We start from the raw sequence: 15100 nt of genomic DNA on the forward strand, positions 1-15100 counted from the left end.
ATGCTTCCTTGGGAGAGCTTATTATATGCAAGCCTAGTCTTGAATTCTATTTCTGTATATAGGGTGCACGTTACCACACATTTGATATTGTTTTCAGCCGTTTTCTGCTCACCGGGGAATTGTTTGTTGTGTAAATGCTATATTTCCCTTTCTGATCAATCTACTACAATTCCAAGACTTGCCGGTTGAGTTAGCATCTGTCTAAGGACAACCTGCTGATAAAGTTTTGGCAATGATGAGTGACTCTTTTTAGCCCTCTTGACTTCAGAGACTCTGTGTCGGGACATAGCTTGGCTGCTGATATTTTGGCCCGTTCTGCCGGTGCCATGAGATATGATTTGGAGTCTCTCTTTGCAAATTGCAATTCTAAGCTGTGCTGGGCAAACCAAAGCTTGATTACTGTTGCTTTAATGCAGGCGGACATGTTGTTTAGTTGATGATGATGGTCTTCATGTTCTATTGCTAATAACTTGGTTACCATTCTATGCCGTCTCATTGTTTCTGCCCTGTCTCTGTATCGTATCCTCCACATTGGTACCTAATCAATTAGGATTCTTCGTGACACATTAGATGCCGAATAGCCGCCATTTGTAGAAATATTAAACTGGGATCATTAATTACAAGGCAAGCCCATCGGAAGTATCCTACTGTCGAAGGAGCTAACATGCTTTTCCCTTTGTTTATGCTTTTCTATGGGTTCTTGAATCTTGCAAGGAATATTAAATGCCAAAATAAAAATAGAAACTAGAGAGAGAGAGAGAGAGAGAGTAGGGCCGGCTTACCACTAGTTGTAACTCTAGGCACAATTATTTAAGTGGTCTTTTATTAATATAAATAAATAATAAAAATTATTAATTTTTTTATTTTTTGAGATATAAATTCATTAATTAAATTTTTATATTCAAATTTAAAAAATAAATCTTTTTTACTTGACAATATAGTCAAATTACTTAATTTTTTTTGGTGACATAGATGTAGAGATGGCAAAATGGGCCCGGCCCGACGGGCTGGCCCGTTGGGGCCCGGCCCGGGACCGGGCTAGGGCCAGCAGTTTGCTGGCCCATTTAAGGCCGGGCCGATTTGGCCCGGCCCGCTTGGCCCGGCGGGCCAAATGGTGGCGAGCCGGGCTGGCCCGCTTGGCCCGCCGGCCCGTTAATCGCCGCGTCCCACAAAACCCCCCCCCCACCCTCAGCCTCGCCTCTCTCTCGCCCTCGCCCTAACCCTAACCCTAACCCTCGCCCTCGCCCTCGCCTTCACCCTCGTCTCGCCCTCTGTCATTCTCGCCCTCGCCCCTGGCTGTCGCCCTCGCCCTAGCCCTCGCCCTCGCTCTCGCCCTAGCCCTCGCCCTCGCTCTCGCCCTAGCCCTCGCCCTCGCCCTAGCCCTCGCCCTCGCTCTCGCCCTCGCCCCTCGCTCTCGCCCTCGCCCTCGCCCTCGCCCTCACCCGCCCTCTGTCTCGCTCTCGCCCTCGCCCTCGCCCTAGCCCTCGCTCTCGCTCTCGCCCGCGCCCGCACCCTCGCCCTCGCCCGCGCTCGCCCTCGCCCGCGCTCGCCCTCGCCCGCGCTCGCCCTTTGCCCGCGCCTCTTGCTCTCGCCCTCTATCTCGCCCTCGCCCTTGCCCTCGCTCGCGCTCGCCCTCTGTCTCGCCCTCGCCCGCGCCCCTGGCCCGCGCCTCTTGCTCTCGCCCTCGCTCCTCAGTCGCCCGCGGCCCTCGCCATCTCTCGCTCACTGCCTCGCTCACGCTGCCTGTCTCTGACTCTCTATTGCCTTGCTTTAGCTAGGTAAGTTAAGTGTTTTTTTGTTAATTATTTGCCTACCTAAAGTTTTGTGTTAATTATTTAAAATAAATTATTTTAATTATTTACAGTGAGGATTCTTCTGTTAGAAATTTAGAATGGATGGTGATGATCAAATTTCAAGAGAAATCCCTTGTAATGTTAATGAGGAATTCATCTCACAATCACAATCAAAAAAGCCTAAGATTTTAACCTCTGATGTGTGGAACCATTTTGTGAAAATTGGTGTTGGTAGTGATGGCAAACCAAGGTGTAAATGTAAGGGGTGTGGTAAGGAATATTCATGTCCATCTAAATCAGGAACCTCTCATTTAAGTCGTCATATTCCTAAATGTATGATGATTTCTAAGTATAATGATGCGGGAGATATGCTTATTGATTATGAAGGAAAGTTGAAGAGAAAAAAATTTGACCCTAAAGTAAATCGTGAACTTATTACTCAGATGATTATTTCACATGGTGCTCCCTTTAATATGGTTGAGTGGAAGGGGTTTAGAAATTATCAAAAGTTTCTGAATGAACATTGTAAGTTCATTTGTAGAAATACTGCTAAAGCGGATGTCTTGAGAACATATGAAATAGAGAAAGAGAAGTTAAAACAACAATTGGCCCAAATTCCTGGTAGAGTTTGTTTGACTTTTGATGTTTGGACTGCATGCACTAATCATGGATTTATTTCTCTTACTGTTCATTATGTTGATGGCAATTGGAAGTTAAATAGTAAGATATTGTTATTTGCTCATATGAAGCCACCACATAGTGGACATGAATTATCATTGAAGGTGTTGGAATTTTTAAAGGATTGGGGATTGGAGAAAAAATTTTTTTCCCTCACTTTGGACAATGCCACTTCAAATGACAACATGCAAAATATATTGAAAGAACATTTAAATTTGTCGAATACTTTGTTGCTTAATGGAGAGTTCTTTCACATTAGATGTTGTGCTCATATACTGAACCTTATTGTTCAAGATGGTTTGAAGGTAGCTAGTGAGACATTGCATAAAATAAGACAAAGTGTTCATTATGTGAGGGGTTCAGAAGCTAGGATGAGACAATTTTATCAATGTATTGAGCAAGTTGGTGGAATTGATACAGGAATTGGGTTGAGACCGGATGTTGTCATTAGATGGAACTCCACCTACATAATGCTTGAGAGTGCACTCAAGTATCGTCGTGCATTTCATAGTTTAAGCTTATGTGATAAAAATTATAGGTGGTGTCCATCAAGTGATGAGTGGACAAGAGGGGAGATAATTTGTGAATTCTTGAAGCCATTTTATACTATCACTAATTTGATTTCTGGATCCTCTTACCCTACATCTAATTTGTATTTTGGGGAAATTTGGAGGATATAGTGTCTCTTGACATCCAACTTGGAAAATGATGATGAGTTGATTACAAGTATGAGTGCAAGGATGAAAGAAAAATTTGATAAGTATTGGAGTGATTATAAAGTGGTTCTTGCATTTGGGGCAATTCTTGATCCAACCAAGAAGTTTAACTTTTTGAGGTACACTTATTCAAAGCTCAATCCTTATAACTATGAAGAGAAGTTGGAAAGGGTGAAGACGGCTTTGTATAGGCTTTATGCTGAATATGTTAATAATGGTTTATCAAGTTCAAGTTCAATGCCTTCCTCAAATGTTAGTGGATCACAAATTTCCATTGGAGGTGAACAAGCAAAGAAGTCAAAAAATATATATGATGTAAGTCTATATTTTTTTAAAACACTTGTTCATATATAATTGATATAAATATTTGGTTGACTATTTTTTTGATTATTTGATAGGATTTTGAAGCATTTGATTGCCAAGTTTCTAACGATGCCGGAAAATCTCAACTTGATCTTTATTTGGAAGAGCCAAGGATTCCAATATCGGGAGCATTTGATGTCTTGGCATATTGGAGAGAGCGAGCTAATAGAGGGAAAATTATTGCAAAGATGGCTTGTGATATATTGAGTATTCCGATAACAACCGTAGCATCGGAGTCCGCTTTTAGCATTGGATCTCGTATTTTGAACAAGTATAGAAGTCGTTTGCATGATGAAACAGTTCAAGCTCTCTTGTGCACACGGAGTTGGTTACATGGTTTTGGAGGTAATTTTTTTTAAACTTTCTAATATCTAGGATTTAACATAATATTAAACATTTCTCTTATATGATAAATAATTAACATATGTAATTTTTTATTATAGATGATGAGGAGGAGGAGGAGTCAAGCATTGATGATATAAGACTTTCTAAACAAGACTCAAATGTTGTTGTTGATGAAGAGGATGAAGATTAGAGGTATAATTTTTAATTATTTTTTTTTTCTTATTTGTAATTTGGCCTCCAGAAATGACTTTTTAAGCAAGTTGTTTTTCTTCAAAGTGGACTAAATGGCCAAATATGATATAAAAAAAAAAAAAAAAAATTGGCGGGCCCGTTTGGCCCGCGGGCCCGTGGCGGGCCGGGCTAGGGCCAGCAATCTGCTGGCCCGTTTTTAAGCGGGCCGATTTGGCCCGGCCCGCGGGCCACTTGGTGGCGGGCCGGCCCGGCCCGGCCCGTTTGCCATTTCTACATAGATGAAATAAGATTTTATTAATTTTGATTTAAATTTTTTTTATTAAAACTACAATAACGATAATGATTAATAGTATTCTATAACATATCCATGTATTTGGAAAAAAAATTACATTTTTTTTTTATAAAATTTAATATCTCAACTGGTGTTTTTATTTCTATAGTTATAATTTTTTTAAAATTTTTAATTTTAAAAATAAATCTAAATCATCAATATCAGAGAACCTGTCATATTTTAGAAAATTTTCAAGATTTAAACAATTTTTCTTCAAATTATGAAAACACTTTAACTAGATTGAATGTTACATGGATAGTAGATTTAGGTCTATGCATAGAATAAATTTATTTACATTAAAAGTCAAATTATATCTGTGTTATCTAATAGATGGAGTATATAAATTAAAATTTGTTAAAAACTGAATATCTTATCTCATCTAGTTTTCAGGGAGAGGACATAAATTATAATAAATTTAATTTATAATATAACATAATAGTAGTTTGTCTAATTATAACTCTAGATTTATTTATTAATTTAAATTATTCACACCACCAATGATCATGATCATCCATTCTCATTTTTATATTATTTTTTATTTAGCTTTTATTGATGTAAAAAATAAATTATTTGATATAATTTTTATCAAATTAAATCAATTTTTTCTTGCTTGCCCGCTCAGCTCTTCTTTCGAGGGCTCCATCTTTTTTTTTATTTTTTTAAAAAAGACTACTTAAGTTGAGAGAAAGAGTAAAAAAATATAAAGTAATATTATAGGACATGATTGATGGCAATATTCAGTATATGTGACAATTACGTTAGAGTGTTTGACGTCATATATACTGATAATTGTCATCAGTCATGCCCTTTGTAACATTACTCAAAAATATAACATAAAATTTATAGCAAATCAAGTTATATTGTGCCAAGTTTTTATTTTTTTTAATTGAGAGCAAAAATTGAACCCCAAAGAAAACATGAAAATTGAAACAAATAATAAAATATGCTGTCAAATGATGCTTGACATATTTCCACGGCATTTCTTTTCGTGATTGTCACTTCTTGCTGCCATGCCATGTTCTGTTTCTGTCCCAACCCTCCAAAAGTGTCCTTGGATGGCCTCCAAGTTAGCCTTTCGTTCACTGATAATTGTATGAAAACAATTCAACCACAAAATGTCTTGAGCCTGCAACAAGGTTACAGATTCTTCCATTATTGATCAAAGGAACACTATTTCTACAAAATTTATGTGCACCCAGATGCTTCTTAGGTCTTTGCTATAGTGGTTTTTTTATAAATATATATTACCATGATGAGGGTATATATGCATCAGCAAGCAAGACTATTTTTGGGTGTTAATTAAGTTCACTGGATGCGTTTACTCAAGTAAGTACATAAAAATATATATTAAATTTATCTTCATAAATATTTAAACTCAAATGATAGAAAAGATCATCAAAAATAGGAAGTAAAATTTATTGTCGAGGACAAAATTAAGGCGAAGAGTCAATATATTAAAAGAAAATACTATTACAAAAACTATAAATAAATTCTACCTCTAACATATGAGAATCCATGTTTTAGAATTGAAAAAATTTTGGAAGGTTGGAGAGCCAGTGGTCCCCCTGCCCCTTAAAGGATCTGACCTTTAATTATAGGCCATTACAGTTATCTACCATCGTGTCAATATTGGATAAGACATTAATACTATTTTTTTATATTTAAATTTAAATTTGTAAAGGAAAAAAAAAGTAGAAAATTAAGTATTTGTATAAACACATGGTGAAATTGTAATTATATGTATAAACAATTTTAGTCCCACTTGCGATACTCGATCGCCTAATGGAAATTTTCCCATAAACTTAAACATCAGGACGACTTATATATATAGTTTTGTATGAAAATTTCATGGACCCAATTAAATTTGAAGGTTGTACTATTTTTACAGTATCTTTATATAGAAAGATACCATAATGTTATAATGGTATTTTTGTTAATAAACTAAACAATACAACGAACAATCTTATTTTGGTGTCTTCCCATTCATGCATGGTTCTTTCTTTCTTTAGGTAAGATATATTTAGTACTATGTCTGAAATTTAAATTTGTAAAAGGCAAAAAATTGAAGAAAATGAAATATTATTAATATTATGTGCATATATAATGTCATGGACCGAACACCCAGTCTATTCTTTCATATATATAAATATATATATGAAAATGCTTTTGAAGTTGCTTTTATCATTGATTGTTGTCTTTAATTAAGATCTTCTGGCTTTTCTTTTCCTTTTTTGAGCTTGCTTATCTCTTGCAGAAAGTTCTATTCTTCATGCTTCTCCTAACTAGTTTGTTCTTCTTCCTTCCTTTTGTTTCCAACTTTTCAGCTAATTAACATGTTATAATTTGGGTCTCACCCAACGGAAGAAGCAAAGGGCCATATTATTATATATATGGCAATTAATGCAAAAATATTAAGGGCAGAACCAGACCGGATTCAATTCTTTTATTTTAAAACTTTTAGTATTACCCCATTAATTATTTGTGTGTCGCACTAACGCAATCCACCTTGCATACCCGTTTACATCACTCGGCGGTGTCTTTTTACATTCCTTAAGATAACTACAGAAGTAAAAGATTAAGAGTCCTTTAATCCACAGAAAGCTAAAGGTATGAGTAAAACCTAAGCAAACATACCAAAAGAATACAAAAAAGTAGATGTATTGCACCAGTACCACAGCCGATCGATCCGATCCAAAAGCTTGAGAATCTGATATTCTTTGAGGGTGTGAAGGAACGAATTTTGCAACAAATTAAGGACTATAAATTGCAAGGATATGTGTGTTGTTTGGTGCTTTTAAGATGAAGCTGGTTTGAGCTTTTGCTATCAACAAGGATGACTGAGTATAAAGGTTCATCTTCACTCCGTGTTCTATTACTTGTCTTTGCTTTCATTGTTGCCGGAGGTGAAGCTCTCCCGCCAACACAGAAGGTATTGAATTGCTACCTCTATCTCAACTCAAGCAAAATTGTTTTTGTTTTTGTTTTGTTTTGTTAAAAGATCTCCGTCCGATCGACTACTCCCTCGAGTCTGTACCTTAAATATACATGTATAATTTGTATAGTAATTTATAACTGAATATTTTATGTACAATTTTATCCGTTAATTATATGGTTTATTAAATATCTTTACATTAAGAAAAAAAAAAAACTTGTCAAAATATTAGCTCATGTATAGTTACAAAAATATTACCTTATTTTGTATGAATTTTCAATAATGTCAAAATCATTCCCCTAATTAAGCATTTGGAATTGAGGTCTCCCAAATAGTTCTTTGACTATATATTGACGTTAATTGTAGGAAAATTGCACATATGTGGTAACAATAGAGACGACATGCATCGAAGGCGCCGAGACATCAAACAGAATCAGCTTGAGATTTGGCGACACAAAGTCAAATGACATCACAGTGAAACGCCTCAATTCAAAGCACGTTAGATGGGTTGACCCATTGGCGCCGGACGTTCTTGACGACGTGCCAAGAAAGCCATTTCAGGCTTGCATGGTGGACCGGTTCCAGGTTATCGACCAATGTGTGGAGTCACCCATATGCTACCTGTACTTGAAACTTGTCGGAGATGATGATTGGCGGCCAGGTTTCGCTCAAGTTCAGGTGGAGGATGGATCCCATCTCAGCTCACGATATTTTTACTTTTGCCGGTATTTGCCTCGACGCGTGTGGCATGGTTCTAACATGTGTGAAAGGGTGATTACTCCTTTTGGGTTCAGGTGGAGGAAGGTATTGTCGCCATAGGCAAAGTTTGTTGTATTTTTCATTTTGGTATAAATTATGTGATCATCTACTTAAAATTGTATACTAATTACTCATGTATTTTAAATAATAAAATCTCAATAAGACTACTTTGTTGCTACAGAAATTTTTTTATAGATGCATAATTAAGCTTTATTTGTATATTATTAATATTGTGATGATTCAGTTTCATATCAACGGTTTTTTCTTTTATAAATTTATATCAATGGTTTAGTATATATAAGCAATTTTGAGTATATTAAGGGGATTCAATATATATATATATGCTTGAATTATAAAAATTAAGCAATGACAAGACAATCATATGCAGATGAACTTTTTAGATGAAAATTCATATATACAAATAATATTGTTTTCTAATTAATATCCATTTATTAAGGAGTATAAAAGTAATCAATCATAATGTGTATATACGGGTTGCCTTAAGAATATTTGTGATCTTAGGCGAAAGTTATTTTGGTGGCTCTTTAATAATATAAATATATATTAAAAATTATTTAAAATTTACTTTCTTTACTTTTTGAAAGGTAAAATTATTAATTAAATTTTTACATTCAAGTTTAAAAAGTAAATCTTTTTTAATTGGCAATATAATTTTTTTTTTGAAAATGTAAGAATTGAATAAATAAAAAATGTGGAGCAATCACAACTTGCACGTCCTACAAATTAAAAAATCATCAATTTATTTTTATTTTTTTTTCTTTAATACCTAAATCAATATTGATTCCCTAAATGAAATTTTCATTATTTAAAGAACTATTTTATCAATTTATCCTCCTAAAATAACATCACTTCTTGCATTTTTTTCTCTTACATTACTGATTTACACCTCACTATTTATTACTTAATATTATATAATAGTCCGTAAACTTGAAAAGTTAGAGGGCCTCCGTGTCTAAATGACACCTTATTATTAATTATCTAATATTGGGAAATAATTTATGGACTTAAGGAGTTGGGAGACTTCTCTTAGATGACACCTCACTGTTCATTGTTTAATATTAAAAAATAATTCGTGAATTTGGAGAGTTGGGAGCCTTCTTGTCTAAATGAAATAACAAAATAAATAGATTATGAATTCAAACAAAAAAAAACTATCATGAAAAAGTGATTTTGGGCCCTCTTTTTTGGAGTCTTAGGCGTAGACTTTAGTGGCATGTGACTTGAGCCAACACTGCATATATATTAGATAAAAATACCACTTTAATTATACAAAGAAGTATGATATATCTAGACAGTTGTATGCTTAATCACAGTTAATTAGAGATAGATGCCTTTTTGTTTTCTTGGTGCTTAAAAGGGAAAAATTGGTTGATTATATATGGGACACAGCATGCAAATGTTGCCTTTTTTAACTCTGCTTCAACACGCTCATGTTATGCATAATATTTAAATATTCGTCATTTAAAACAATCTTAACTCTTTATCTTTAAATTGACAATGGTATCAACACATTTAAAAATGCTATATATTTACATATTAAATATAACCATAAAACAATACAAAATATTAAATCTTAGAAGTATATACCGTGAAGCGGTGAGACCAATCCAGTGCTTTTATATAGCCGTACAATAATTTCTAGAATTCCACGTAGTAAAAGAACGGTCTTCACCACTTTCTTTCGACGATGAAGTCTTGTTTGGTTTATATTTGTGTGGGTGATGAAAGGCTTGAATTATTCCAAGAGCAGTGGATCCCCCTACACTGTACGTTGCATAGCGGATTCACTATTCATACAGTTATTGCAGTTCAGAATTGTGTGGGCTATGGAGGACAGGAAACTGAGCCATTGAATTCCATTTTTAATGGCGTCTTCACTCCAATCCCGCCTTATGATACATCATTTTCTCTACCCACAAAATGCTTTGATGTCTTGTTACATCACTATTAGTTACAGTTGGTTTAATTTACTTGAATATACAGAATATTCTTTTGAATTCTTAAAAAAATAATGTAATTTGACATCTTAACAGACTCATCATAATGTCCACAATGTCAGACAAGAATAATCCACTAATTAATCAAAGATATAATAATTCTTAATTAAACCTCTCACTCTCACAATTATTCCAATATTAATAATTTTCCATATCATTTTACCTCCCTTAATATTTGTCTGCGAATATATACGTACCCTTCATTCTTCAATGTATGGGTAATTTTGTTATTTGGATTAAATTAAAGAATTAATGAAAATAAAGAAGTAAAATTTAAGCATGTAAATAAGGTTGACTGGAGTGAAGTATGGATGGCATATACATATACATAAATATATATATATATGCTGCATGCAGAGGGGAAATTAAAACTACTTTTTGTCTTGTCAAAAATCCCCACGTGTTGACTTGTGTTCTGAGTTCTGAGCCGTAATAATATGCACCAAAACAAAATTATCTCCATGCAAATGTCATTTTCGGTATCCAGCTTTTTAAGATTTCCTTCCTTCTCTTCTCTCTTTGTGTCTGCTTCCTCATTTATATAGTTTCTGTCTCCCTCCTCCTCCTCCTCTTCTTTTATTTCTCTCTTATCAGAAATATTCTACAGTACTATTCCGATAAACTTTGATTAATTATGTACAAGAAAAACAAAAAGCTAATCTATGACAATAAAAAGATGCATGTTATGGACTTCCAAAACTAAAAAATTATTATTAAAGACTTATGATTGTATTATAAATCTTATCTAGCTTGGGATATCATTTCATTTCATCACCCTTTAAGTTTTTTTCTCTTTTTCTATCAAGATTTTAAATACGTGACGGAGCATGAGAGGATATGAGGAGGATTCAGAAATACTCGTTTTGTATCAGTTTTCGATCTTGGGATTCCTTTTTCTTAGTTACGATGTCTAAGGTTTACATGCACGTTAATCTCCCCTATTATAATATATTTCAGATTAAACAAGGATGAGTTTTAGTCTCCAACATATCTCTAATGATACTTTCGCTCTTCTACCATTTGGTTTGGGGGCTTGTGCACAGAACCAGACAAGAGAAGAGATGGCGTGTGAGATAACATCATAACAAAATAATAAACTGAAAAGTGCAGACAGGGAGAGAGAGAGAGGGGGGGAGAGGTATTGAGGGGTCGAATCAGCATTGAAGATGATGTATCATCCATGCATGATTGAAGGCTGCAGCATAAAACTACCATAAATAAACAATTCAATACGGGGTCTTCTCAACTTTTGATTTGACAATCTTGTCCTTTAATTTTATACACCAAAAAAAAAAGAAAATTCATTCTCTCTCCCTCTCTCATATGGGCCAAAGGAAAGTACTGAAAAGTGACAAGACAGTTAAGCTTGCAGGTGGCTGGCTGGCGGAATCCACCCTTCTCTACTACTACAATTGCATGCAGTATTAGTAGTAGCCTCTGCCCCTGCCCCTGCCCCTGCCCCTGCCCCTGCTGCCTTGTTAGTGTACTCTGCTGCAGATTAACCACATCTTTCTACTTTCACTCTCTCCACCCGTTGTAGCTATTAATTTCTGGATCTTCCAAACAGGCCTTTAAAACAAGAATAATAAAATTTCAACCGACTTTACATCACTAGGTAAAATTATGAGTAAAGTATGAGTAAAATGGACAATCAGTGCTCAAAGAAAACACAATTTTTGAAATTCCTTCATCGTACGAGTATACATAGTGATAAGATAATGAAACAGTAGTCTTTTAAGTATATAACATGGTTTAAATATTTTGTGGGATTCAAAGCGTAATCAATTAAATTATTGATATATATATACATGTGTGTGTAGCAATTTGGGCTAAGGCCACTTTTCTGGGAGTGTAATTGGACGGCTCAGATTTTGGGGGTTTGGCAGAGGATAAAGCCTCCAAAAGATAGAAAAGATATTGGACAGTGGATCTCCATGCATTTATGGAATGAAAACTCCTTCTTGTCTCAAGACTCTAAACCCCATGCCTCTCTGTCACAGTGAACTTTTGGGGGGGGGGGGGGGGGGGGGGGGAGGGGGAGGGGGAGGAGAGAGAGAGAGAGGGGATTTGCAATTCCCAACAAAAGGAATGCTCTTCAATTCATGAATGGGCCGGGTACTGAATCAGAAACTGCTGAATGCCTAAAGATGAAGACCCCAGGCCTTTTAAGCAGGACCAGAAGAAGGGACATGGAAAGTTTGAAAAGAAGTAACAAGACAATGGTAGATAAATATGATAAGAATATATATGAAGGAAACTAATTAATGTTGCTGATCAGAAAAAAAAAAAAAAAAAAAAAACCAAAATTTAAAACTCTTTAACTTCTGTTTTATCACATGGGGACAAATACTTCATAATTAAACTCTCGGATACACACAAAAACTGATTATGTACACACAGAAATCTTTTGCATGGACAGATCACATTGTTTACAGTTAGGCGGGGGTGCTGATGATCCCATCTATAATGGGATGTATGATGGGAAAAAGACTAGTCATGCAACGTTGGATTTTGTTTAATTCTAAAGTACACGAAAATCTTCGTGCATGCATGTTACTTCACCAATTACTTGTACAAGTATAGTCCTTGACTAGTACCATAGATGAGACCTCTCATATGTCCGAAAGAAGCCCATATTATTATTACGGTTTAGCTAGAGGGAGGGTCCATCCCAGGCCAAGCACTCTCTCTGGCTCACATCTGTCTTCTGCCTGCCACAAAAAATCCAAAACTGTTTCCAATTTCACCCAATTTTATATTATCATCATTATTATTACTGCTTTCTGTTCTATTCCAATTCCAATTCCAATTCCAATTCGTTCCCCCACCTTGTGAAGTAAATAATATAGTGATGATGACGAAATCATTCAACCCATTAAATTCTCTCTCTCTCTCTAGAGATGAGCTGCAAACTTCACTGAATGCCTTTCTGAAGGGAGACATCAGAAACACAGCCAGCATTAGTCGCTTTCCATCTTTTAGCCTCTCCTTTTTGTCACTCTCTCTTCTCATTCTACTGTAACTTTCTCTCTGTCCATCTGTTTTATTTATACCCTTGGTGAAGTTGCAGATCTAATTTCAACCTTTTCAGCTGCAGCAAAGAATACCAATTAGCAGTAGTGGCCGGCCGGCAATGCGTCCAGCAGCTTCATCAAGGTGGTGTCCAACGCCGGAGCAGCTGATGATCTTAGAGGAAATGTACAGGAGCGGGATCAGGACTCCGAATGCATCTCAGATACAGGAAATCACTGCCCACCTCTCCTTCTATGGCAAGATTGAAGGGAAAAATGTGTTTTACTGGTTTCAGAACCACAAAGCCAGGGATAGACAGAAGCTTAGAAGGAAGCTCACCAAGCAACTCCATCAACAACAACTTTACTTCCAACACCACCACCACCTTCACTTTGATTCCCTTCCTCCGGTTTCTAGTACTCTCCCTCAACTTCCACACTGTTGCCCAGTGGGGTGTCTTCCTCAGGTATATATACACATATACGCTTTTGATTATGTATATATGACAGTATTAATTAATTAATTGTGAACCGTATATGATGATGATAGTAAAAAGTTATGGAAACAACTTAATATAAATGCAAAACTGTTCCATTAGCCATTTCTTTTGTTGTGTTTTTACTGTGTGATATCCATGAAAAACCATGCAATCTTTTATGAGAAAGTTCTTAATCTAGCTAAAATGCGTCACAATGTGCCCTACTACAACTTGCAATGGGTCTTTGAGGTTGCATTGATGAATGGGATGTGGCCACTCTGAGCCCTGCCTACTGTGGTTACTATCAGATATGGCTTGCTTCTCCTTACCTTGGAGCAGAAACAAGACAGAAAACCCTTTATTTTTTGGAAAGTAGGTGCATTATATTTTGGGTTCTTTTTTATTTTTTTCTGAAATGTTATGATATTATATGAACATAAACCTCAATAACCTTTTCAGAAGAGTGGGTTTATATGATCTTTTTTTTTTTTTTTCCCTTGTAGTCTCTTAATAGTTAGAAGGAAGAATGAACCGAAGAATTTCTTTTTCTATGGCACAAAAACTCATAATTCTTTATAAATCAGTTTTGTACAAAAGGATGTATACTTTTTTTTTTTTTAAAGAAAGCGAGAAAGGATAAAATGTATTGAAATTATTGTGATTGTAAAATTAACGCTTTATCCTACATCATTTTTTCTAGATTAATTTGTTAATTTATTGTAAGAAATGAACATCAGTTCCTTCTTGATCTGTTGAAGTGATATTAATCAGCCTTCTGATTATATTCTAGCTAATTTTCTGTTCTTGGGTTTAGGACACTGGAGTTGATCAGCGTGGATCAACGCAAATAATGGGCCACTCATGGAAGGCGGATCTTCGTCACCTCCAGGAAATCAGCTCCGAGATGGATAAACCCACGGCGAGAACAAACGGCCGTGATTGGATGATGATGCTGGATCATCATGAGGGTCCACCTGCTCCTTACCATAGACCCCTCAAAACCCTAGAGCTCTTCCCCGTATCGGCCACAGCTCTCAAAGATGAGTGCGCTTCATCCAAGCAAAACCCTCCCTAGCCACCCATATATATATGGATATATCTCTAGCTATGAGTAGTTAATTTAGAAGAAGTAGGGCTTACTATTTGCTGCCTATGGATTGCTCATTCTCTCATCGTTTCAGTCATAAATCTCTAGGCTCTGAAGGGAGAAAGATCTCAATTGTCTAATTAGCATATTGTAGCACTGTGATCCTATATTATATATACTTGTGCTACTATAACTTGCTTGAGCTATTGATTTCCATATTGGTATCTGCCTTGGGCTTGGGAAGGTTTTTGTTTTGTATTGTTTTTGAGCTATCTTGCCTCTACCTATCTTAAAGCTGTCAAAGTGAAACATCAGTATACTACATAGACAAACACGAATCTTGCTTTCTTGGTCTTCCACTCTCGGACAAGTCAATACTGTCTCGTTTGTCTATGA

General features: G+C 35.7%; 2 protein-coding genes across 3 annotated transcripts; both read left to right on the forward strand.

Moving 5' to 3' along the window:
* The first annotated feature begins 7210 nt into the window (after nt 1-7210).
* On the forward strand, nt 7211-8279 carry LOC127798012 (embryo-specific protein ATS3A-like). Its single transcript, XM_052331284.1, has 2 exons — nt 7211-7347; nt 7717-8279. Exons 1-2 carry the CDS (start codon nt 7252-7254, stop codon nt 8167-8169), a joined length of 549 nt encoding a protein of 182 aa, XP_052187244.1. The 5' UTR covers nt 7211-7251; the 3' UTR covers nt 8170-8279.
* Nucleotides 8280-13015: 4736 nt separating this feature from the next.
* On the forward strand, nt 13016-14900 carry LOC127797925 (WUSCHEL-related homeobox 3). 2 transcript variants are annotated; one of them, XM_052331126.1, is made up of 3 exons: nt 13016-13145; nt 13219-13605; nt 14432-14900. In XM_052331126.1, exons 2-3 carry the CDS (start codon nt 13261-13263, stop codon nt 14690-14692), a joined length of 606 nt encoding a protein of 201 aa, XP_052187086.1. In that variant the 5' UTR covers nt 13016-13145; nt 13219-13260; the 3' UTR covers nt 14693-14900. The 2 variants fall into 2 exon arrangements, with proteins under 2 accessions (XP_052187086.1, XP_052187085.1); XM_052331125.1 differs by lacking the exon at nt 13016-13145 and having other exon boundaries at nt 13152-13605.
* Nucleotides 14901-15100: the final 200 nt, after the last annotated feature.

Source organism: Diospyros lotus, chromosome 3, assembly GCF_014633365.1.
Source record: "Diospyros lotus cultivar Yz01 chromosome 3, ASM1463336v1, whole genome shotgun sequence".
Lineage (NCBI taxonomy): Eukaryota > Viridiplantae > Streptophyta > Magnoliopsida > Ericales > Ebenaceae > Diospyros > Diospyros lotus.